The sequence below is a fragment of the Filicampus tigris genome, chromosome 3 (assembly GCF_054856515.1).
Source record: "Filicampus tigris isolate MCC_2025a chromosome 3, RoL_Ftig_1.0, whole genome shotgun sequence".
NCBI classification, from domain to species: domain Eukaryota; kingdom Metazoa; phylum Chordata; class Actinopteri; order Syngnathiformes; family Syngnathidae; genus Filicampus; species Filicampus tigris.
In genome coordinates this window covers 7,542,804-7,567,037 of record NC_141219.1, presented here as the reverse complement: position 1 = coordinate 7,567,037, position 24,234 = coordinate 7,542,804, and the positions used below count along the sequence as shown (strand labels likewise).

General features: G+C 40.5%; 1 protein-coding gene across 2 annotated transcripts in view; it reads left to right on the top strand.

Moving 5' to 3' along the window:
• Positions 1–24,234, top strand: part of mpped2a (metallophosphoesterase domain containing 2a) — a 48,017-nt gene that overhangs the window by 7,168 nt on the left and 16,615 nt on the right. For both annotated transcript variants that reach the window (XM_086026625.1, XM_086026626.1), the window contains exons 3-4: positions 10,269–10,450; positions 12,458–12,683. In XM_086026625.1, the coding sequence (XP_085882751.1) occupies positions 10,269–10,450; positions 12,458–12,683 (408 nt within the window). The remainder of the gene's footprint in view (positions 1–10,268; positions 10,451–12,457; positions 12,684–24,234) is intronic.

Below are 24,234 nucleotides of genomic sequence, written 5' to 3'. Positions count from 1 at the left end.
AACCTAAAAGGGCTGAAAAGAGATGAGTTTTCGGTTGAACAGTTGCCTGAATCATTTTTCTAATGGAAATATTCTCCTACTCTGCATGGCTGCCTCTGATAAGAAATGTACACTGTATTAAACGTGTCGTTGTTAATACCATAGCACTCTGGTGCAACCCTTTCTGTAAATAGGTCTGAACCAATTTCATTTGTATTTTCCATCGTACCGTGAGGCGATTGCGGTAATATGTTGAAACGGGAGCTCTTGAACAAAACTTATTTTCACTATTCGGTTATCTTTACATCTCATCTTCCTTGTGCCCTCTGGCAAAGAGAAATGGAAATAATGTCATCATATATTTGATACCACGCTTTTGACGCTTCCCTTCTGCCTCCCCAGTGAGATCCAAATCCAAATGGTTGCATCACTGAGAACAGGAGTGTACCTTACACCAATTATTTCAGACAAAAAAAGTGCAGTATCTACTTTATATTTCTGTGCATATATCATCATGGCAGTCTGAGGATTTTGACATGCAATTATCTGTTACCCAAAAAAAAATGCAGAATAAAACGCACTTCTGCTGTACCGAAAAATGAGAATTAAATACTCAGTAAATTTATGACATTAATTGACCAACTCTTGCTGAGAACTCACTATTATGAAGACTGATGACTTTATGCTGAGCCACATGCTCGGAGTGAATTTGAAAAAAAAAATGTGACGCTTATATTTTCATGTTTTCAACCCATACGCATCTTTTCTTGTGATGATGACATGGTAGTCGTTAGTGGTTTTGTGGGCTCTCATTGCAGGGATACATTTGATAGGGTCAGTTGACTCAGGGACACATTCAAGTGGGGAAACTTAACGAAAATGGAAAACACTTAATGACAGGGCCTGTTTTAGTGGTACCTGTACCGCAATAAACTATAAAGTCTTTGTATATATACCCTAATTGCAAATTCACGGTACTGGTCGACATACGTTCTAATTTAGGATACCTTTTTCCACATATCGTCACCGTCATGTGAAAAACACTTATCTCCATTTTTTTTTTTTTTCAATTTTGTTATTTTTAATGTGAAAATCAAAACATTTTCAAAAATTGGACATAAGTGTTTTTAACAGGACAGTGACGATATAATGAAAGTAGTATGAGTTCATTTGAAACTTTCCACTGTACAGGCACCGCTTTAAAGAGGAAGTCAACACAGACATTTTATTTACATTAATATGTTATATGCGCCCCTACTAGTCTAAACATGTAAGCATCCTGATTACAAATGTATTTGTGGAATGTGAGTTAAGCAGCAAAATCCACCCGTTTTTGTCGTCCATCTCAGGGGGCGGTCATTTTGTCGCTTGCTGACGACTGAAAATGACATCACAGTTGCTCAAGGGCTCAGGCACCGGCCGATCACAGCTCACCTGTTTTCTAAAGCTGTTTTCTTAACTGTCACTAGAGTGCAGAAAGAAGAAGGCCAGACTGCGGTAGACTGTGGATGGCTCTGTCCTGTAGCTGTTAGCTTAACATTGAGCAAGCCTTGTCATTTTGCGCTTTTCTAGTGAGGTGATGGCTAAGTGCTCCTCCCTCCATCTCCAATGAAACACACTTGGCCTTGGAACTGGCTTTCTGGAGTTGCTGTTTTGCTATGCACATGAGCCGCTATGCGATGACATGATACTGATGGCTTTGATGCCTCTGAAGAAACTATATTAATTAACATCATGTAAAACATTGGGGAGGTAGAGTCAGACATAGGGCTGCTCGATTATGAAAAAATTATTAATCACGATTACTTTGTGAATAATTGAAATCACGATTAGTGAAACAATCATTTATTTTTTGGTTACAAAACAAGAACATGTTTAAATGAACAAAATGAAACACTATGTAAGTTCCTTTTGGACCAAACTAAATTTATCAACCTAGTTATTAAAAAATAAACGAGGTGCAAATGTATAAATTCAAATATGATTTCCTTGTGTAAACAAACAGTGCATTGGTTTTAAATGCATATTAACTCATTCACTGCCAGGCATTTTCAAACCCTCTTTTACCTTAACTTTGAAAAGATTTGAAAAAAATATAAATCAATTCCTGGGATTGAATGGCTGGACTGTGAAAAGACAAGTAAATTCATCAATGGCAGTGAATGAGTTAATGAGTTACAATTATGTCAATTTTGTCAAAAGAAATTGAGTGTAATAATCGTAATTGAATTCCGATTAATTGCACAGCCCTAGTCAGACATTTCTGTTTTATGACCCTTTGTTTTATATAGCAATTGCACGGTGCCGCTTGTAGTCTGTGCGGGTCTTTTGTAACTGGAGAAGCTTTGATTAAGCCCCCCCCCCCTTCACACCTGACCTGCTTCGGTAGCCCAGCAAAATGGTTGTGGAATTGGAGATGGTGGTGGTGGTGGGTGGGGTTAAGTGACAGTTGACATTGTACAGGTCTGTGTTTTGTGAGAATGAAAAACCGGTTAGAGATTTTAGTTGGAGCCTGGCATTACTGAGCGCCGTTTCCTGATTAAGTCACCTCTTGCTTGCAATGCAGTGATGTGACCCAAGCCTACAACTTCTAACTTAAACTTTTAAGCGTTTTCATGTGTTGATAAGAATAATGGAAGACACCATGCTAAGTGTGACAAATATTTGAAACCTGCCCTTTATTTTACCTTCATACTAGAAACATCCTTGAGTGAAGGCCTACAATCAAGGGCACAAAGTGTCGTAACGACGATCTGTAGTAGTGTTGTCAGGTGTGTTTCAGTCCCTCGCGTTTTGCATGATTTTCATGTGCAGATTAATTTGGTAGTAACAATGCACTGAAAGGTTACACTGTTATTTCCACCAATTAAAAGTTAAATGTGAGGTGAGAAATATGCCATTTTTATTCTGTTATGTATTTATTTATTTGTTTTCACAAAATTGATTCATTATAGTCTTGGACAACATATCGTCACTGACACGTGAACAACACTTATCTCCATTTTTTTTTTCATTTTCTTATTTTTACATGAATGGTGTTTCCGCGTTACAGACATCGCATTAATGTGAAAAATAAAAAACGTTTCCAAAATTGGAGATAAGTGTTTTTCACAGGACAGCAACGATGTGGATTCCAAGCCTGTGACTCGTCTGCATAGTATGCTAACGTAGAGTGCTAAAAATTACAGTGAAACACGCCCATGTATAATAAGATAAAATGAGTATTGATCTCATCTCGGGATGGGTACCAAGCCTTGGAGTTAAATCGCCTGGAGAAGGGCGGAGGGATGGCGAGACATCTTGCCTTTTCTTTTTCCAACTACTTTTTTCCATAACAAGCTAAAGCAGCCACAAGATTTTCCAATGGATGACGAAAACAGGGAGATCACCCGTGAATCTTTCACATTTAGCACAGCACCGCTGACCGCAACGTCAGCGCCACAAGTGATTGGCAATCATGGCGGAGAGCATGAAATAGTCAAAAGCGTGATTACATTAACATTTTAATTGTGATTAGTTGAAAACGGTCCTTTTTTGTTAAGTCATTGTTTTTATTTATATTACATTAATGTTGTTACCGTTGCAAGGCAAGTTCATTCATTAAAATATGAATTAACACTGCTTTATTTGTTTATTTTTTCTAAACAACAAAGCGCCGATAAGAATACGGTTAAAGTACCGTATCGATAAGCAGTAACGTTAAGTAGTAGTAATAAGAATAAGAATAACGAATTTGTTACAAGCCGCCTTTCACTCTTAGTCTCATGAAACCTATTTCGCACCCTTGACTGTAATGTAACGCTCACAAAATGTGGATGTTTTTCCCCCAAAGAATAGACCTTCCTTTTGACAACTCGCCTATAATCAGACAAAGAATGCAAGACCTTGTAGTCACAAGTTGTCATATGTGGAGCCTGACCAATTTTCCTTTTTTATTTAATTAGCTTTGATGGTAGGTCCAACTTTGTCATAATGTCACATTGTCACCGTTGTGCCACACTGTTTGCGCCACGCTTTTGTATCACATGTAGGCATGTCCATTTACTAAAACGTGAAACTAACTTTATCTCGGTATTTTTTTCAACGTACTTTGTCATTGATATTTGTTTCAGATAACATTGTATGGCTCTGTTGTTCTATATGTCACTAGTTCCTTCGTGCCAGTCTGCATCTTGCTGCTCAGCTGTGCCATTCACGTCATGCTTGTCTTCACAACCTTCCCTCCCATCAGCCCTGCAGCCACACAGACTGTCAGCAGCACAATTAAGGCCTGTGCCGTAATGAAAGGAGCATTAGCAGAAGCAATTTATTTCCCGACGTAGTGCCGGAAGGTTTTCCCATTGCCGATTTTCCAACATGGGGCGCTTTGTGTGCTACGCTTGCCCATCATAGCAGGAGTAACGGGAGGCAACTCATGCTGGCTGAACAAATGAAGAATGGGTCGGGGGCCTCAAGGCACAGAGTGGCATCATATCCTCCTTAAATCATCAGAATTTGTTTGTAATTTGCTTGTGTGCGTATCGCTCTATTTTTGTAATCACCCCGCGTGTACTTTTTCCTCGTTCTGTCCTTTTGGGTTTTCTTGTTTTGCTTGTTCTTGTCTCCCACCTTTGCTGCTTTCTGTTCCCTTGTGCACACCCGCCTCCAGTCGCCATCCCCCTACCCGTTCTTCCTGTGTTCATTTTGTTCCTCTGAAGTTTATTGAATTAGCTCAGACAGCTGAAACGCAGAAGATAAGAGAGGCGCGCTCTCTGCTTCTCTCTGAGAAATGGTATTGCACCGTGGATGAGTGAGCGGCATGTTTGGGGCTAAATCTGTTGGAGGGGGAGGGGAACCGAGGCAGAGGTTATAGATGCTGGAAATGGGGAACATTGTGATTTGATGTTTCCACTGAACAAGCGATAAAGGAAGTCTCAAGTCTGTGAAAGACTAATATAGATATATACAGTGGAACCCCGCCGCACCCCGCATACTTGCAGGTTAAACTTTTATTAAATTTTTTTTCAATATTTTGTTTTTGGGAGGAGATTTGGGGCAGGGGAGCCAACCCCTCTTTTTTTGTGGGACTGGCGAGATTGTGTGCATTGTATATATATTTTTTACTCTGCATTTTAATGGCTGTCAATTATAGATGGATTTTCGCTATTTGCGAGCTGGCCTGGTTCCAATCCCCCGCCAATGGCGGTGGGGCCATTGTTTGTATATGTGTGGAATTTATTGTGTTTTTGTGGACAATCATTGATTGACTAGACTGATTTTACACCTCTTCATCAAGATGTGCACACTGACCAGAAATTCTTCTTCTCTTTCTCATCAAAATTTTTAATCGCCTCTCCTCCCACATCATTGCACGAAGCGTACAAATATGGAAAAACGTCAGTCCCACCATCAACGAAAACAAAAAAAATAAATGGTGTGAATATCTTCGTAATGCACATTTTGATATTTTCTTCAAACCATTTTGAAGGCCAACCCACAAGGGGTTGGAAATTCCCCTTATGATATATGTCAAAGGCATAATCCGATTAATCTGGTTGACATCACAAATCTTTTTGACTTAAAACCAAGAAATTCAGGGTAATTGTGACGTCAAATCCTCCTGAATATTTGATCACAGGTGCAAGACGTTGAACATGCTACACAGATTTTCAAGCCGTTCTCAAAAGCAGTGGTTATACAATTGAATATTAATTTAGGAACGATAGATCATACAAGATTCTTTTTTTTAGTTCACGCAGTGTTATTTTTAACACAACTGTAAATTCATTCTTGTTACTTCAGGCCACACAACAGTTTCAGCATTTTAATTCGCATGACCTGCATCTCACCTTTAGTCACTCTCTTACTAGAAAAGAAAGGAGCATTCATTCAAGTCGCAACGACGACAAGGTTGTAGGATTACCTGTGTTAAAGGATGATAAACTACAGTCATGTTGCTCTTTGCTTTGTTTCTGTGCTGGCCTGTGAACAAGTCAGTGTGCAAGTCTTGATCCTATTTATCATGTATGAAAGGGTCAGCTTTGGTTGATTAGCAGTCTATTTTCACATCCCCCCCCTTTGAACCCAGAGGTTTGAAGGGTTCTGGTTGTCTTATCGATGAGAAATCATTAGCGGGATGACTCCATTAGCATGAGCGGACTGAGCATGTGAAGATCAGAGGTGCAAGAGGCAAATCTCATAGCAGTGGGTGGCAGCTGGTCGAGAGGGACATATGGACTGGATGGCGATTGGCAGGTGCTTCTTTTTGAGACAAGTCGACAGACTCTTGAGCAGTAAATGTGCACTAATTGACCCCACGAACCCAATGAGAGGTACCAACAATTACGCTAACTATAACAAGACGCACGTTTGAATGATGAGAAACTGCAAATTAATGTGCAGCAGCCGACATTGCGATTTACACCGTATTCAGTTTCACTAATACTAATGACATCTTGAACCTTGTGGTGTTTTATTAATCTGTTAATGAGTCTCCAAGATAAGCATTCATTAAAAATAGTTTGTTCACATTTTGTCCAAACTTTATAGGAGGTGCCCTCAGCATTCCAAATAAATTATAATCGAGAGCTAGAATTTTCTGCAAATGTGATCATGGCTATATCCTTAAAATCGCATTCTGATATGATACGAGAGTAATTGTGCTTAAAACAAATACATATAAACATACTTCCCATGGGATTAAGGGGTGAGTTTTAACCCCTTTCCCCCCCCCCACATGATCTGGAAGTTCTATATTAAACATAAATGCACAATATGCAGTCAGTGAGCAAGCGGCCACTGCCTTAGTCAGAGCTGCATGAAGACTCTGGTGACTTATCAGCTAAACTTGCGCATGGCAAAGCAGTGCAATCAATCATAGTGCTTATGCGGCTTCTGTATTGAGCTCAGCGACTCCGAGAGTGACAGAGATGGTGACCTCCTTATCTGCTGCCAGTTTAATGTCACATTTTAAGGAGCGAGCTCATGCTGAACTTTGACCTTGTTTGCTTGTGTATTTTTCTAAAGGCTCGGGAGCCAAGTGTGCTCAGTCAAATTAAATATCCTCCTACAGACAGCAAAGCGCTCTACTCCCAACCTCCCTTTCTTTGGGTTTCCGCTTGTACTACTGGCTGATATATGGAACCAAAACAATGGTTTCCTCAATTCAGTTTTCTACTGTATGATTTCGTTGAAAAAATTGTTTATAGTTTTAAATGATGCGCCTGTTGGCTTGCCAATCTTACTGTAGAATGTTGATCACTTCACGCAAATTACTGGTTCCTACTTAATGATGAAAGTGAAATTTAACGCCAGGCCTTAAATATTTCTCACCTGCAAAATTATAGAGGTACATAAAATATGATCAGATAATATTGATCAGATTTGGAAATTTACCTGGCCTACCTACAAAACCTGACACTGTACACACAGTAACATTTGAATTTGTGTACGACTTGACAGTTATAAATATTTTCTGCACACGTTCGGACATTTTTTTTTATTTGAAATTGTATGTACTTGTAAATGTAATGGGAATTTTGTGGGAAGGAGAAAAATAATTACTGCATTTGGCGTTTTACGTATTCAACACAAATGTAATTTTGAGTATCTATCAGCCACTTTCCATTGTAATGTTTTTACCCCAAGTGAGGCTATGTGGGCACGCGAAAGTTTCACCGCTGAAAGCTCACAGACATTTCTTCATTGTTTAGGCATTTGTGGAGCCTCAGACCTTTTAGCTTTTTTTGTCGGCTCCAATGTCATGCAGGATTTGAAAGTGTGCTGCTGCCCTCCTCGAACGCATTTGCATTTCTCCCCTTCCCCGCTCTTTCCCCTTTGCAGCCTTTTCACTGGTGTCATGCTGAGGTACACACACGTTAACGCAAACCTTCATGCGAACATACTTCCGTCTGTCGCCGAAGACTATTCTTTTACCCGCTGTTCGAGAGCAGCAAGACTTCATTTTGTCCGTCTCAGTTGGTAGTAGATCAGACGTATGTGCCGCGCTGTTCTGAACTAAACATTGATAATGAACTTCTGGATCGTTATACTGCAATGTATTGGAGCACTCCCTTTGTGTTACTGTGGGGCAACTGCAACACTATTATGGAGCTCTCTTGGCTCAGACCTGCTCTAATTGATAGGGGCTGCTTGGTATTTACTTACATCTCAGGGTAGGTTGTTTATCAAAGGAATGGGGAAATAGAGCATGGCTATTTTTCTCGCAGGTTGTTTTTCGACGCACATATAAATGGCTGCATACTGTACGTGTGGGTTTCGTCATCCTATGCTTTTCTGCATTTATCTTAGTTTCTTCCATGACGAGCGTGGTTGAATCCTGTAAAACTGCATGACGTTCAAACGCCACAGAGTACCGAATCTAATCAGCAGCTAACGCCCCAATACGATTTGCTGCTCCGCTGGCTTGGCATGTCTTTAAGTGTGTTTTTTAGAGTACACCCACTAATTTACTGTGCAAAGTCAAGTGAAAATATCATTACCTTTGAATTCCCTTTTGCATGCTTTTCATGTCCTCCTGGTCCCATATATTCAATATTGAACACACTTGCTGACTTAACCTTATAGTGTTCCTATGTTTGAAAGGCTAAGCAATAGAGAAACTGTAGAGTGTGTGTATTAGTTAAATTTACAAACTGTGTACATGCCCTTTGAATTCCATTATAGCAAATGCAAAGATAGACTTACAAAATAAAAAATGCAACAGATGTTTTGACCTGTTTCCACATGCAACAATTTTACAGTAAATGGGATTTTTTTTTTTTTTTTGTTTGCATTAGTATACATTACTAGCTAATATTGTATTAGATTACAATTAGCATGACCCAATGAAATATTTTTGTTCATATGTTTTCTGTAGCTAGCGGTACGTGTCTGCAGACAAGAGTAGCTGTGAGACAGTAATGCCTTAAAGTAAATAATTCACTAGGCGATTCACATTTTTCTCACATCAGGAGTTGAATTTTTCATCAAAAGAGCTGAATTGTCAAATTTTAGAAATGGAAATCGGTTAGTAAAATCATTTCAAGTCAATGAAATGAAATGCCAATTCATCTCAATCAACAACAATCGAAACCCAATCAGGGAGGCACTGCCTCCCCTGCCTGCACATCCCTGTTAGGTGCACATCTTGTGAAGCACTGAAACTGATAACTTCAACCTTGTCTCTATTTTTTTTTTTTTTTTTTTTTTTTTACCTTGTCAGATAACTATCTTAGTGCTAACAATGCGGCTTATGCATATAAATACAGACTATGACCACAGATGGTGGCTACAGACTGCACATTTGCTTGACACTACAGACGGTGGCCAGTTTGTCCTCAGTTGTACTACTATTAGCATGACCTAGCAGATGACTGTTCAGATGAAAAACAGAACAACAACAGATTCCAGGCAATTTGTGATGCCCTTCAACATGTCGTATTCTGCTCCACACAAAACAGGGTCTCTGATTAGACCCTTACAAATGCTGTCGCCTCTTTCCTGCAAAAATTCTTTTGTGTGGCGCTGTTTGCTTTCCATCTACGCTAATCACGTCTACCCCAGCCTTTTGATTCCACCAGCCTCTGTTGCCGATTTCCATGCCATGTTTGTGCTCACATGCATGTTAAGTGCCTGTATGCACACACATGCGCTTGTCAGCTTGAAGATTGCAGCGTTGATTATGTGTCTGATGTTGTCAGCAGAGTGACATCCCTTCTAATGAAATAATGGTCTACTGGCAGAGTGCTGGAGCATTGCACATTGGAGACGTCAATTACACTCACTGTTATTTTCTTTCCATTTAATAAGAAAAAAAAAATCCTGATTCTTTTTTTTTTTTTTTTTTTTTTAAAGGATGTGCCCACATTGAACCCCCGAATAAAAGCATTTTTTTCCACTTCAGGCTAAGTGTTTTTTTTTTCTTAGAAAATGGATAGAAAGGACATTAATGCACCAGCACTTTAGCCGTCCTACCACAAAGCAGCCGCTGCCCTCCTTTTGTGCGCCAATCAACGCACCGGTTGGTTGTCTTCCAGGGCAAGTGACACATTTTTCACAGTTGTAATGTCACCTTTCTTTGAGATGCCTTTTGCTTGGCCACATGTAATATTCTGCAGCCCATGTAGTTAGTGTGTGTTATGTTTTGTTCACAAAATACTTGTTTGAATTCTCGTATTTATACATATTCTTCTTTTTTCATGTGTATTCTGGGGTGCATTCAATTTTCTTCACCAAGATTGGTTCGCTAGTTTGTTACAGGACCTTTTCAGGTGACATTCTTGGACATTCAGCACTCTCTTTGCTTTCAGGGTGGATCCAATTCCCTATGACACTCCAAAGCCAGCCGGCCACACCAGATTTGTGTGCGTGTCAGACACACACTCGCGTACAGACGGCATCCAGATGCCCTACGGCGATGTGCTGCTTCACATGGGGGACTTCACGGAGCTGGGCCTGCCCTCTGAGGTCAAGAAGTTCAACGACTGGCTAGGTATTAAGCTGCTTAAACACCCTTAATCATTAGCATATATGCATTGTTTTAGCCCTAATTGCCTGCTGACATGCACAGGTTTGTTAGTCCCCCACCCCCTCCCGATGTTTTATAGCTTAAGAAACGGCGTAGTGGCACAGACACATTGCACAAATAACAAGCATGGACCACACAATGAACCTCCAGCCCTCCTGCGTGACCTCGCAACTGCTGTGGTTAAGTGTCTAGTTTAACCTTTGCGACCTAACACCCTGGATCAGTTAACATTTGACCTTTCTCTCAGACCACATGCTGTGGATGGGTGTGTGTGTGTCTGGACGTCCTCCCTGTTAGATGATGCACGCAAATGTAAATGCATATTCGTAATAGATAGATAGATAGATAGATCAAAATAGATATATTTTAAACACCTCTGTCCCAACAAAAAACATTTGTAATTTAACTGCAGTTTCACTAAGTTTGCTAATTCAGCATTTTTCAGGCTATTGTATACTGAAACGTAATAATAGACATTTATAGTTTTGAAAGACTTTTATTGTAAAGTAAAACCAATTTCTGCAAAAAGACCATACAATATTTACAATGTTGATGCAGTTCGCTCAAGCAAATGTTTTGTGGAACTACTGTATAAATAATTCCGTATCCTCATTACAGCAACATGTAAATGTAAAAGCAATGTGAATCACAAACGGCAGTTGTGACCGCGACATAAACAATACATTTAACTTCTTTAGATTATTATTAAGTAGAGCAACAAATGCACTTCTTTCCTTATCATGTATGGTACAAGAGGTTTTTTTTTTTAATAAATCTTACACGTTATTAGGGAAGAATAAAATATAAATCTAGGTTTGTCACTCTACTTATACTTAGTAAGATGTATTATGGTAGCAATAAAAAGCAGAGCAAATTCCCAGTTGTTTTTGTTGGAGATTTCTTTGATGGTAATTATGTTTCCCCACCTTTTCCCGTGTGGTGGCTGGGGAATGTAGTGTTGCGATTTGCCTGTATGTTTGTGTATTTCTAAGTGGATGTGTGATCTACTTGGAGAGTTTGGAGACTTGGAAGATGGAGCTCGCATATAAGTTCAGACTTTCAGATTTTTTTTTTATGCCGAGGTATGAGAAGTGCTCATTAGGAGCAGCTGGTATTAAACATTCAGAATAGGAAAGCAGAATTCTTCAAATTTCACTATTAGAGAACTTTGTGTGCTGTTAGTGTCAAGAAAAATACAAATAATTTACCAACATTTTTACGGAGCACATTTTGCTCTGTTTCATTTTGTATCACACGTAATTCACGTGTAACATTTGTAGATAAGAAGGTTGTAAGAAAAGGAAAAAAAACAGTTGAGTGAAAAAGAAATATGGAAAGGGAGAAGAGAAGGGTGATAAAGGCCAGACCCTTTGGTTGAGTGCTCAATCGGCTAGAATAAAGTAGTAAGTTAGTTTTGTGCGGCCAAGAGAGAGAGCGGGGACAAATCACCCAGACAGAGAAGCACAAAAAGGTCACTGGAGACGTTGAATGATGAGGGGATGAGAATAGTAATAGATGTTCATCGCTATGAAGTTCAGGTTCACGCGTTTCCAGCCGCCCAGTGTCTGCCGAGATGGATAGTGGTCTGCCGTGGTCAAGCAGAACTATCAGATGTGCTTGGAACCTCGGTGAACAGGGACAGACAGACAGACAGACTATTCGCAAGGAAGTCCTAAGGCTATGTGGGCTGCCTTTCACATAAACTGTTGTTTTTCTTTTCAATCTATAATTATTCGAAGAATTAGCACTATACCGTACTAGTTCCCCTTAAATTGCATCCAACATCACTTCACACAAATCACCAGAAACAACACATATGTGCACATGCCAAAAATGCTGGCCTCTAAATACATTCTGGGTGTTTGTAATTGAATTTCATCATTTAAAATGCCATTTGTGTTTTTATTGCACAGCTTCTTTTTTTTTTTCCCCCCCGTAGCTCACCAATCTCCCTGTTTGTTCTTGTCCTAGGTGGCCTCCCTTATGAGTTTAAGGTGGTAATCGCCGGGAACCACGAGTTGACCTTTGATAAGGACTTTATGGCTGAGCTGGTCAAGCAGGATTACTACCGTTTCCCCTCGGTCTCCAAACTCAAACCAGAGGACTTTGACAATGTCCAGTCACTCCTTACAAACTGTGTGTACCTGCAGGACTCGGACGTCACCATAAAGGGATTCCGGATATACGGCACACCATGGTAAGACCAAAGACTCTAAACCTTTTATTCGTGGCCCAAAGCCCTCTTCGCCGCTTCTTCCTTTCATCTTCGCTGAGTCACATTTACTTCCCGTAGCGTTCTAAATCCCTAAAGTGGAGGGGTGCCCTCCCGTCTGTCAGTGTTTGGCCGTGTTCCAGCTCCCCTCCCTGCAGCTCACTTCTGTACGCTCTGTCAGGGGCCTCGCTTACATGCAAGATGCTATTCCCAGCTTGTGCATTCCTTTATGAGCGCAGGACCTTCGCCTGCACTCGGGGCTTACATTACACCTGTGTTTTGACACCGGGTTAAGTGATACGCATGGTACTGGGACACACTGTCAATCGGCCCTCATGTGGAAAGAACTTGCGGAGGGTGTGCAGTGTGGTTGTTGGAGGAATGTTGGAGGCAGCGTTCAGCAGACAGAGGCTATTGAGGAGTGTGTTAAAATAAGAAGTGTTTGTGGAGGGAAAGTGTTTACTATCCACATGGATGAGATCACTGCCACATTGAGGGGAAGTATGGCAATATAACCAAAATACAAGCAGTGGCATCGCCCAGCATAAACAAAATGCCATTGTGCTTATGTTGGTCAACTAATCTCATTGTTTTAAAATCGGGCAAACAATTGGGCTAAAATGGCAACTTTATAAAACACGTAATGCTAACAAAATCAGGTAAAAATAATTCTTCTAGACGTTATGGCCAATCACAGTGCCCGGGCAATTCGTTTTTTCCTTGACAATCGCACCATGTTGTGTGCGGTTCAATATCACAATATAGGTGGCGCTTCAACGTAAATGCCAGGAGTCACATTTTTTGTTGCAGCAAGTTGGTAGGTGTGCAAGGGTTAGTCCCCCCCTGTACTTTGTTCACTAGTTTCCATATTTTCCAGTTCCATCTCATTCAGCTGTGTCATAATGTTCAGAGCATTTGAAATGCTCTATTATAGATCAAGTTAAATAAGAAACTATTTTTCTGTACATTATATAAATGTTGGCATCCGATGTGTATGGTATGCATGTGTATGTTGAAAAGTTTCATTATATATTTGCCTGTTTTTCACATACGTTTATGTGTGATTCACTTATTTTTTTATTGTCGTGATGAAAGAAACTTCAATCTGCACCTGTAGTGCTGCTATGTGTTGTCTTCAAGGCTCAGTGGTTCTCACCAGTCTGGTCCGGGCTTAAAATAATCATGTAGGTCATCCTTTTGCAGTTATAATTAGCAGGGTTGGAGCCACGCCTGAGAAATAATGGGGTGGATTATTTAGTGGACGAGTGGGTCATATCCTAGTGTTTCACGAACATCACAGCAACAGGAAGAAGCGACTGCTCCTGTTCTGCCCTTCCTTCCACCTTTCTTTCCTTGCGTTTGAAAGGAAGGATGTTGCCTTTCCTCCCTGGTGGGTGTTTAGTGTGAGGGCTGGTAAGTGTGTGTTGTGACAGCTGGGGGTCTCGTGAGAGACGTAGCGGACAGCCTGGCCACCCCCTGCTTCACCCCTCCTCGGCCTCCACACCTCCTTCACACCCATATGCCACGATGGCCTGAGGTCTGGCCTGCTTGTCCGGTGTGAGGTCTCACTTAGCCACGTAGTGACCCTTCACTTCATCAGCAGCTCACCATGTCACCGCCTGGGTGGCCGAGCACCTCCGTGCCCTCGGAGGTCCTCTGCTGCCAGCCGAGCTAATTCAACACCGCTCGGGAAGTCTAGCGTGTTTCCAGCCGTTGTTGATGGTGGTCAACTCAGCTGCTGCTGCGATTTGTTTTTAATTCTTTTTTTTTTTTTTCTAATTGCATATTTGTTGTTGGTGCTGAATGTAAGCCTATATTTTATTGAAATTAAAATAATGACGGCTTTCTTTGATACAATTGCAGTGAGAATGCTCCCAACATACTGTATGTAGCATGTTTTTTTTTTCCAGGCAGTGGCTCTGTACGTGTGACTTGATGAGAGCCATTGGTTAGTGGGGCGGTTCATGGGTCATGTGCAATGGTATGCGCTCTTCGTGTAACGGCCTGTTTAGATCGGAGAGGTTGGGGGTGGGCAGGCCTCTCGTTTTGAAGGCATTGTATGCGGTATATGTACCCGGACTCCTAATAAACGCTGTTTGTATTTCGTCGCTGTCCTGTGAAAAACACTTAACCCATTAAGCCCGGGAGCGCATAACCGCGTTTCTACCACTAGAGCCGGGAGCGCTGTTGCGTCTTTTTTCCTTTCAAACCGGGAGAGCGGATACGTCACCGTCCTTTTTTAATCCAATTCTCCGTCTCTTAGCCAACTTAATGCATCAGAATATACACGTGACGGTGTCGCGAGACCGCGGAGGATGTCGTGGAATTTTTTCGAGCCGAAGGTAGGCTAATGGCGGATGCCATCGATCGCCGGGAGCTCTGATTAAAGTAAGTAACGGCAGTGATATATAGACGACGTGCACGACCAGTGGAACCAGTCGAACGTGATTTGGTATGGTTTGTAGACAATTACGATATTGACGTCTTTGTAACAGAATAGAGGATGTTAATTACCACTCGATTTTTTAAAAATTAAAATAGTGCTTCTCCTGCACTGACACGTTATTTTTACATCTTCGATTGAAACAGTAAATGATAATACATTTTGCCTGTGTGAACGCCACGTCTAAGCTCTTTAATTCTTTTGGAATTATGTTTCCGTCTGCTACAGGGGCTGAGATATTAATCATTTTGTAAGTGTTGAATTTCTGGGAAATCTTCAGGTTTTCAAGGGTAATTCCAAAGACGACCGACGGTTTTGGGGAGCTGTTGAGACAGGCGATTTAGTCCTTAATGGGTTAAATCCATTTTTTTCAATTTTCTTATTTTTACGTGAATGATGTTTCCGCGTTACAGACATCGCATTAACGTGAAAATTAAAAATGTTTTCAAAAAAGTGTTTTCACATGACAGTGACGATTTGGAAGAATCACTGGGAGCACTAATGTTTCTGAATAGTGTTGACAGCAGAATTGAAGTCAATGAAGATAAGCCTCCCTCTTCCCCAAAAGATTCTTGGCCACTAAATTACCTGTTGGTTTGGCATATTTATTGTGTAATTCTTTTGTTGTTAGCCGTCGATCAGTCCATTTTCTACTCTGCTTATTCTGATCAGTGACAGTCGACAGCGAATGAGAGGCCGGGTGTACTAATTCATTTAACCAACAAATTAAACGCACAAAAAACTATATTGCAGAGATTAAAAATACTGGACAAAAGTATAACATTTGATAACCCTATTATTTCATTTTAATGAATACACATTACTAATGTAAAGGTTCATAGAACAATTAAGAATATTTTGTATAGCTCAAGACAGTTTGCTATTGTAAACATTGAAGTCAGTGCTTGTTTTGGCTTGCTTCTTTCCTCTGAAAATAGATGAGTTGATGTAGAAGCAGTCGTCCTTGAAAGATACACAACACGCACTGTTTAATGACAGATGCTCAACAGACCAAATACCTCAAACTCCTTTTCATAGGCTTGCTCACTTATACGCGCACACGGACGTGCACACAATCAGGCACGCACACGCACACACACACAAAGTAGATAACCTGGATGAATGAATTTTTCACCTGCTGGGCCTTCTTTTTTCTGGATTGGCGATTGACGGACTGGCGACCCGTTGACATGTACTGACGGAAACGTGGTTAAAATAACATGAATGTCTAACCGACAAACAATTACAGTTTGGTTCGGCTTGCTGCTGACGGATGACGAATGACGGACCAGTAAACTTTAGTAAAATGTCCACCTCCGGTTACATATTTGTATGTAGTTTGAGTACAAACCATTATGAAAGATCAACATTACCCAACACTAGTAGCGAAACAATTAATGAATAATCTTTGGAAATAGATGATTGCTATTATTTATAATGATATCAATTGTTCGGATAAAATAAGTACCGGTAATAATAATCACAACCCAACGTTTCCATGCCTCTTTAAGATTCTTTTTCTTTAATTATTTTGTAATATAGTCCTTGCACAGCAGGATGGTCGCAGGTATGTGAGGAATCCTGCTTGTTCAGCTGACTGATTCATAATGCAGGCGCACGAGTATGGGAGAGACTGCTTCCTTTCTCTCTGTAGAGATTATCTATTGTCTGATTCTGGTCTTGACCACAATTTAACTCTCAGATCCAAGATCAAACTGTTACTGCTGCCCCCCCGCCTGATCCCACATCCTCGTCTTTACTCATTTGCATCATCCTGCGTCCACAAGGGAGCCTCCCTTGTTCTTGCTGCTTGACTGCTTCTTTTAAAAGAAGCACTCTAAATCTGCAACAAATAGGTCTTAAATATGGGAATAAATACTTGGGGGGAAAAAGTGGAGGATAGGAATGCCATTTTTCATTGAATGGTACCTTCTTTTTTTCCATTAACTGGGAGCACAAATAATGGTTAAGTTCAAATAAATATACCTGATTGCCACTTTTCTTGCCACTTGCACAGCACTGGCTCTAACTCAGACTAATTGGTAGCCATCTTTTTTCCACTTCATAACTGCACCATATAAATAAAATCACGACACAAAAGGGGACATTAGCGTTAAAAAGTATTTGATTATTTTTAATCGGTCTGCCATCACATTTCAATATGACTGCTATCAGCGGTGACAGTCAAGTCATATTTCTGGTACTCGTGGCACTTTTTCTAACAGCAACACAGCAAACAAAAACAAAAGAAACGAAAGAAAATGAGCATGTTAAAAGGTACCAATAAATGAAAAACTTTTATATCCAAAACGATACAGATTGGAAATTGTCTGACGTCATTGTAAAAATGGCCGATGTGCGCATGTATGTGTGTGTGTGCGTGCGTGCGTGTTTGCGTGTGTGCGTGCGTGTGTGTGTCCCAAAGGCAGCAGATTAAATCCAACTGCCCTCATTTGCTCTCTGAAGATCACCTCGGGGGATACTGGAGGGCCAAATGCAGATTTGTCATTTGCAGATTTTAGTGTTATTCATGTATTCATTTTTTGCTGTAAAGGTCAGCTGTGTGTGCGCGTGTGTGCGAATGTGTGTGTGTGCATATAAGTGTATGTATGAGAGAAAGAGTGCGAAATAGGCAAGAGAAAGCAAGTAATCCTAGTGTAGTGTTAAGCCATTATGGTGTTCATATAGCATGATTTGACTGTCTATGTATTTATCCGTCCGTACCATAATGTCTCAAAGCGTGTCTCAACCATTATTGAGCAAAGGCACATGTTTTATATAAAGAAAATGCAACTACACACCCCAAACAAAAATGTCTAAAAAATGTATATTGGTGGGTGTCTTTGCCTTTTTACTTACAGTATTGATTACAGTATGGCCCAAAATGGCCTGCGCATCCCAGAATGCATCACGCAATGCACGTTTTTCACATTGCATTGTGGGAATGCCGTGTTGCATTGTGGGATGTAGCGACTATCTTACCACTACTGTACCTATGGTGAATGTAAACACTGCTGTGTGGTCACACAGTGAAAGACGGCACATTAAAATACAATACAATACAATTTTTTTTATATAGCGCATTTCATAACAGCTAGAGCTGTAACAAAGCACTTTATAAACAATACAATAAATAGAACAAAAACAATAAAAGGCTGTGATACATGTATTAATAAATATAGATATAAATAATATATAAAATATAAATTAAAATATAGATAAATAAAGCCAATAAATTGACATAAAACACTATATACAATTGACCCCGGAAAAGAATGTGTCTTCAACCGGGCTTTTAAAAATGGACAAAGAAAGGGCTTGCCTAACAACCAATGGGAGGTCATTCCTGAGGGAAGGACCAGCGACAGACAAGGCTCGACCCCCTTTGAGGCTCTGCTTGGTCCTTGGCACCTCGAGCAGCGGCTGGTCCGCAGACCTGAGGCTGCGGGAAGGTGCGTAGGCGTGGAGGAGCTTGGAGAGGTACGCCGGGGCGAGGCCATTTAATGATTTAAAGACAAATAGGAGAATCTTAAATTGGACCCTGAAATGCCAGTGAAGGGAGGCCAAAATTGTTATGTGCTCGATCTTCCAAGCTCCAGTTAGTAGGCGGGCAGCAGCATTTTGGACCAACTGGAGACGTTTGAGGGAGGACTGGCAGACTCCAAAATAAATTGCATTGCAGTAATCTAGCCGAGATGTAACAAAGGCATGGATGACTGTTTCTAAGTGCCACTGGGACCGAACACCATAACTTCTGTTTTCTTTTCGTTGAAATTTAGGAAATTTAGTGACATGCAGTCTTTGATGTCCTCTAGGCAGGACAAAAGTGGTCTTAAGGACAAAGCCTCTTTTTTGCTTAGCGGGATGTAGATTTGACAGTCGTCCGCGTAGCAGCGGAAGGAAATACCGTGTTTTCTAAGGATGGAACCCAGGGGCATCAAATCCAATGAGAACAGCAATGGCCCCAAAATAGAACCCTGTGGAACACCATACGATAGAGGGGCAGAGCGGGACTCGGAGGAACTTAGGCTAACAGAAAAGTCCTGCCAGCCAAATAGGATCCAACCCACTCTAGAGCGCATCCACCAATGCCCACTTGGTGTTGCAAGCTAGTCAAAAGAATACTGTGGTCTACCGTATCAAAAGCTGCAGTCAAATCCAACAAAACGAGACATACGTGGTCTCCAGTGTCATTTGCCAGGAGGATGTCATTGAAAACACATAGCAGGGCTGACTCTGTGCTATGCATCTTCTTGAAGCCAGACTGGAAAACTTCCATGACATTGTATTTATCCAAGTAAGATCTTAGCTGTGAGTGCACCAGTTTTTTCTGAATCAGACATGACAAATGGTCTATCTTGGACTCCTTCACCTTTCTCTGGTAACGACGCCAGCAGTTCTTTAAGATATGATATGAGACCTACTGCCCAGCGAGATCACAAAAGGGCAACATCACCCAGTTTCATGATGACTTTTTAAAAAAAAAAATTTAATTAACTTCCTAATACCACCATCACTTGCAGTTTCCCTTTTTTAAACAACCATTGTATTGGCAGCTTATTAGGGCGAAAAAACAGAGCGACAGTAACAGTAGTGTATTTGCAATATGTAAAGAGCCAATGATGAGAAAAAGCTCAACTGATCCTTAGACAGTTCGCAAATCGACAAAAGTGCATACATCGAGGTACTTTTTCTTTGAAAATGTTGTCTAACCCAATCTGTTCACAAACCAGCTCCTTAGTAAACCGAGGTTCCTCTTCGTTTTGATTTGTCTGTCATCAAAGTGTGTCAGCACCTGTAAGTCACCCCTTCAATCGTGACAGTTCTTGAAGGTTTTGGCTGCGTGCCTAACACAACAACACACACGTGGCCTTTAATAAGCCAATAGTGACAACCTCCAAGTTTTTATCATGCACTATCAGGAACGCAACTAAAATTTTGTTTAGGGATGTCACAATATCCAAATGTCACGGTAAGATAATATCACAATATGAACCTCATGAAACGAGAATTATCACGATATTGTGGAGAGGTTGCCGATATATAAAAAGCTCACAATACTGTATAAAAGCTCAAGATGTAAAAAAAAACAAAAAAAACAGAGCTCATGTTTTAAAAAAGCATCACAATATTCTGTTTTCGTACATAATGACAGCATTCACAAAAAAATAGGCTTAATCAAATTAAACGGCACTAATAACGTAACCACCAGAGGGTGCTGGAACTGCAAAAATGGAAAACAACAGGCTTTTGAGTAGATTTGCTGCTATTAATATTGTGACATGACGACGACAATATAGCGTGGCAATTTTAATATCGCGATATTTTCGATATTGTGACATCCCTACTGAATTTATTTATTTTTTTAAATACTTGGAAGGCTATTTTCATTTTAAATTGTTTTCTGTACGCTTATGGTTAATGTTAGCAGTTTTGCCATGCCTCCTAAGAGATATTTTTCAAATTTGTGTGGGATTTCGTGTGCAACCAAAACGAGACATTAATTATGGACATTTAGTCTGAGAATTCCTTCAATACAAATGTACAGCTGCGCTGCAGCCAAGGTACTGCCGCTGCAGTTTCCTGAACTTTTCTGAAATTAGTTTTCCGTTGACAGCGGTGTCATGTTAATTTTAGTAGTATTTCAGAATTAATGAGATAATGATTTATTGACGTTGACTATGAATTTATATTTAATGGAGCATAAAATTGTGAAACAACTGCTGACAAGGATGGATTGCGGTGGAAGTTGCTGCTGCTCCAGTATGGAAGGATGCTTCTCTTTCTCTCTGATGCTGCGTGCGCCCATGTGTGCTTGTTTTTTTTTTTGGTTTTTTTTACAATAGGGAAGCCAATTCTGCTGCTTAAGTGTGTGTGCGTGTGTGAATGTGCGTTAGTGTAAGCTTTTTCACCTGTGTGTCAGCTGAGTGAATGAGAGGGTTAAGTGATGGATTTGTGATGGCGCCCTCACTTTTTGCAGTATGACGACTTGGAGCATTCCCTGCTTAATGACTCACCCTACACCCTCAGCCCACATACACAAGCCGACCTGTTCCTCACTTGGCTGTTATGCGCTGTACGGCCTGTTTCACATCTCACTGAGTGCTCACTGAATGCCCCCACCCTCACACCAAGGTAAGTCCCAAATATGTCAAAGGGAGAGTGATGAGTCCTCGGCACCGCCTAATAAAGCTCTCCTCAGTGGCCTTGTGCACATCAGTCACCAAGCAGCGAGGCAGAGGTCTGCCTCACGACACGGACGACAGCTCCATCACATATTTGAACGCGGGAAAGGGCTGACACAGCCGAACTCTTCTGATTGTAGGATCGAAGAAGGATTGCATATGTATTGTACATAAGGAACACGAAGGAAAAATTGAAACACTAATTGATTTTTGTTTTAGTGTAATTTGTCTACCGGGGCTGCTTGACCCAGTATCAATCGTAATGATCTTATGTCAAATTGATAGCTTCTTTGAGTTGTCTGATGGTGTCTGAAAATTGCATTCAGTCATGCGCAAGTTGTGATGTGAATCAACTGAGTAAGAAAGCCGTATTTCTACTCCCTGGTTGTGTTGCTGACTGCTTGCCCTGATCTCAGGTGAGATCGGTAATTGTCTGTGGCGATGTAGACAGACGGTCAAATGTATTCAAGACGTCAAATTGGCTTGTCCCTTCTATGGGAACGTCAAGAGAGAAATGATGAACTTTGTGTTGTGAATACATCAGTGGCAAAATTTGGAAATGGCACTAAATGTTTTCACCTTTTACCTGGATGCCTTTTATTTTCCACGATTGTCACAAACATCCATCTGTGGCAGTGACGCACTGAGCGGCCAAAATTAGATGATATGTTTCCTATCATTTGCTGTTATTTAATTCATGTCATGATTCATGTGTTCTTGCCATGAATGAGTCATCCAGTCTAATAGCAAATATGATTGCGTATTCTGATTGGTTGAATTGACTGTTATTGTTCCTTAGTCACATTAAAAACATTAAATACAAACATGCAATCTCCAAGCATACATGAATTTGCATTCCTGCTTTGTTGAGCAAAGATTTATTGTTGACAATGTTCGGAAATTATGAGCAATTTAGTGTGGTGGTCAAAGTAACACAGAGTTAGTCAATTTTAGGCTTCCCCAACAATGGAGCAACGACTCATAATAGCCATACTTTTTTTTTATCAGCAGGCTATAGAGTATATCATCTCGGCATCTTCTTCTAGTTGATATCTGTATGAAACAAATTTCCACGAACAGCACTATTGGCTTTATCATTGCAAGTTCTTCCTTTAGCACCAAAACATCATCTTTGATGGCCTTTATGTCAACTGAAAGAGGAAAAAAAAAGAAGTCCTATGTGCCCTTTGCTCTAAAAGTACAGACAAAGGTCAAAGGTGTGCCTTTTGTCCCGGTGAACTGCAGATCATTCCTCTGTCAGAGGCAAAAGGAAGTTCACTTCTTCTCCAGTATTTATTTTTTCCTGTGTCACGTTTGACCTCTGACTGGCCTAAACCTTCACAGTGGCAATGCGACTTTGTCGTAGTGTTCAAAGGTCTGTGGTGTGCCACCAAGATGTCTTGTGGACGGTGATGTTTGCTGGGTAAATGGGATGAAGCATTTGAATTCTCGAAAAGCCTCCTTTAATTTGAAGGCGAATAACAAAAGACACTCCCAAAGAAAAAAACATTCCAAAATGTTTCACAAAGTCTTTATATAAAGAGGAACTTGGATACACTGTAGATGTGATTGTATTTTTAGAACTCACAGTAGGTAGATAGCTTTGTCTTCAGTAAATCTTATGTTCGTTCCTGTTAATTTATGGATAAGCAAACACTGACCCACTAAAGTTCCTAAAGTGTAAAGTAGATGCTGACATTTTTTTCGGGAATCCAGCAGGATTCTGGTGGTACGAGGGATGGGTGGGGGTCAATTTAACCTTTAATCACGGGATTGGGACGGAACTGGAAAAAAAGATCACAAGAGCAGATTGGAGCAGGACAGTCCATGAGGACTGTTTTGTTTTGTTTTAATGTAGCCGACCTCCAAAAAGTAAGCGGTACATTCAGAACGGGAGCAGGACGGGATGCGATTTGTTTTCACCGAGACGGGATTGGACAGGATTTTTTTTTTTTTTTAATATACTATGGTCCCGGAATGGGACAATACAAGATTTATTCTGTGGGAGTGGCATGGGGTGGGAGTGAAAATCTACTCCCGTGTCAACCTCTAGTGTAAAGTAGATTTCTGTTCTTTTGTTCCTGTTTTGCCTTTTTTTTTTTTAAATCTTGTACTAGTTACATTTCCTCCATCGTCTTTACTTGCCCTTCAAAGTGCACTGTATTGGCAAGTGGATTAATTTGACTCTTGCGGCTTAAATGGTTTGTTTTCTCCTGGAGGACAGTATTTTTTTTATTTTGAAATGCAACCTTGGCTTTAAGGAGCAATAAATGAATTTGCACCAATGACAGCCTTTGGGATCGAGACCGGAAAAATGTGGCACTTGATGAAGAATGGCAAAATTGAAAAAGAGGCAAAGAAAAGTGACAATGGTGGAAAGAAAAAGCAGCCAGAAAAATTTATATTACTGCAAATTTGCGACAATCCACTTTAAGGGATTTTAATACCGTACTTTTTCGCAGTCTAACGGTCTGTTTGGTCATTTCATCAACAAACATTCCGTGATTTTTTATTTTATTTTTTTTACGCCTTAATGAGTGTTCAAGGCATTTCTTTTATCTTTCATTTATTTGGCTGTTAAATTTCTACAATTTCCACCGCTGGTGACTTTGTTTGTTCAAAGAAGAAGTCCAATTAAGCCTGAAAAGCTATTAACTATTTCCAATTAACATTGCGAAAGGCGCCACAGGAGCATGTTTGGAAATAGCTGCATTCAGAAGAACAATACTATTCAAATGTGCTGTTTGACTTAAATGTGTCAACAAACTTCCACGCTTTACCATCTGTCCAGGAATTGGATGAAAAACAACATTGCTGCTTGTGTGCCATGTGAATTAAAAGTGTGCCGCAGACCTGGAACCACCGCAGCAATTCTTTTAATTAAAATGGGAAATAATTATTGTCACGC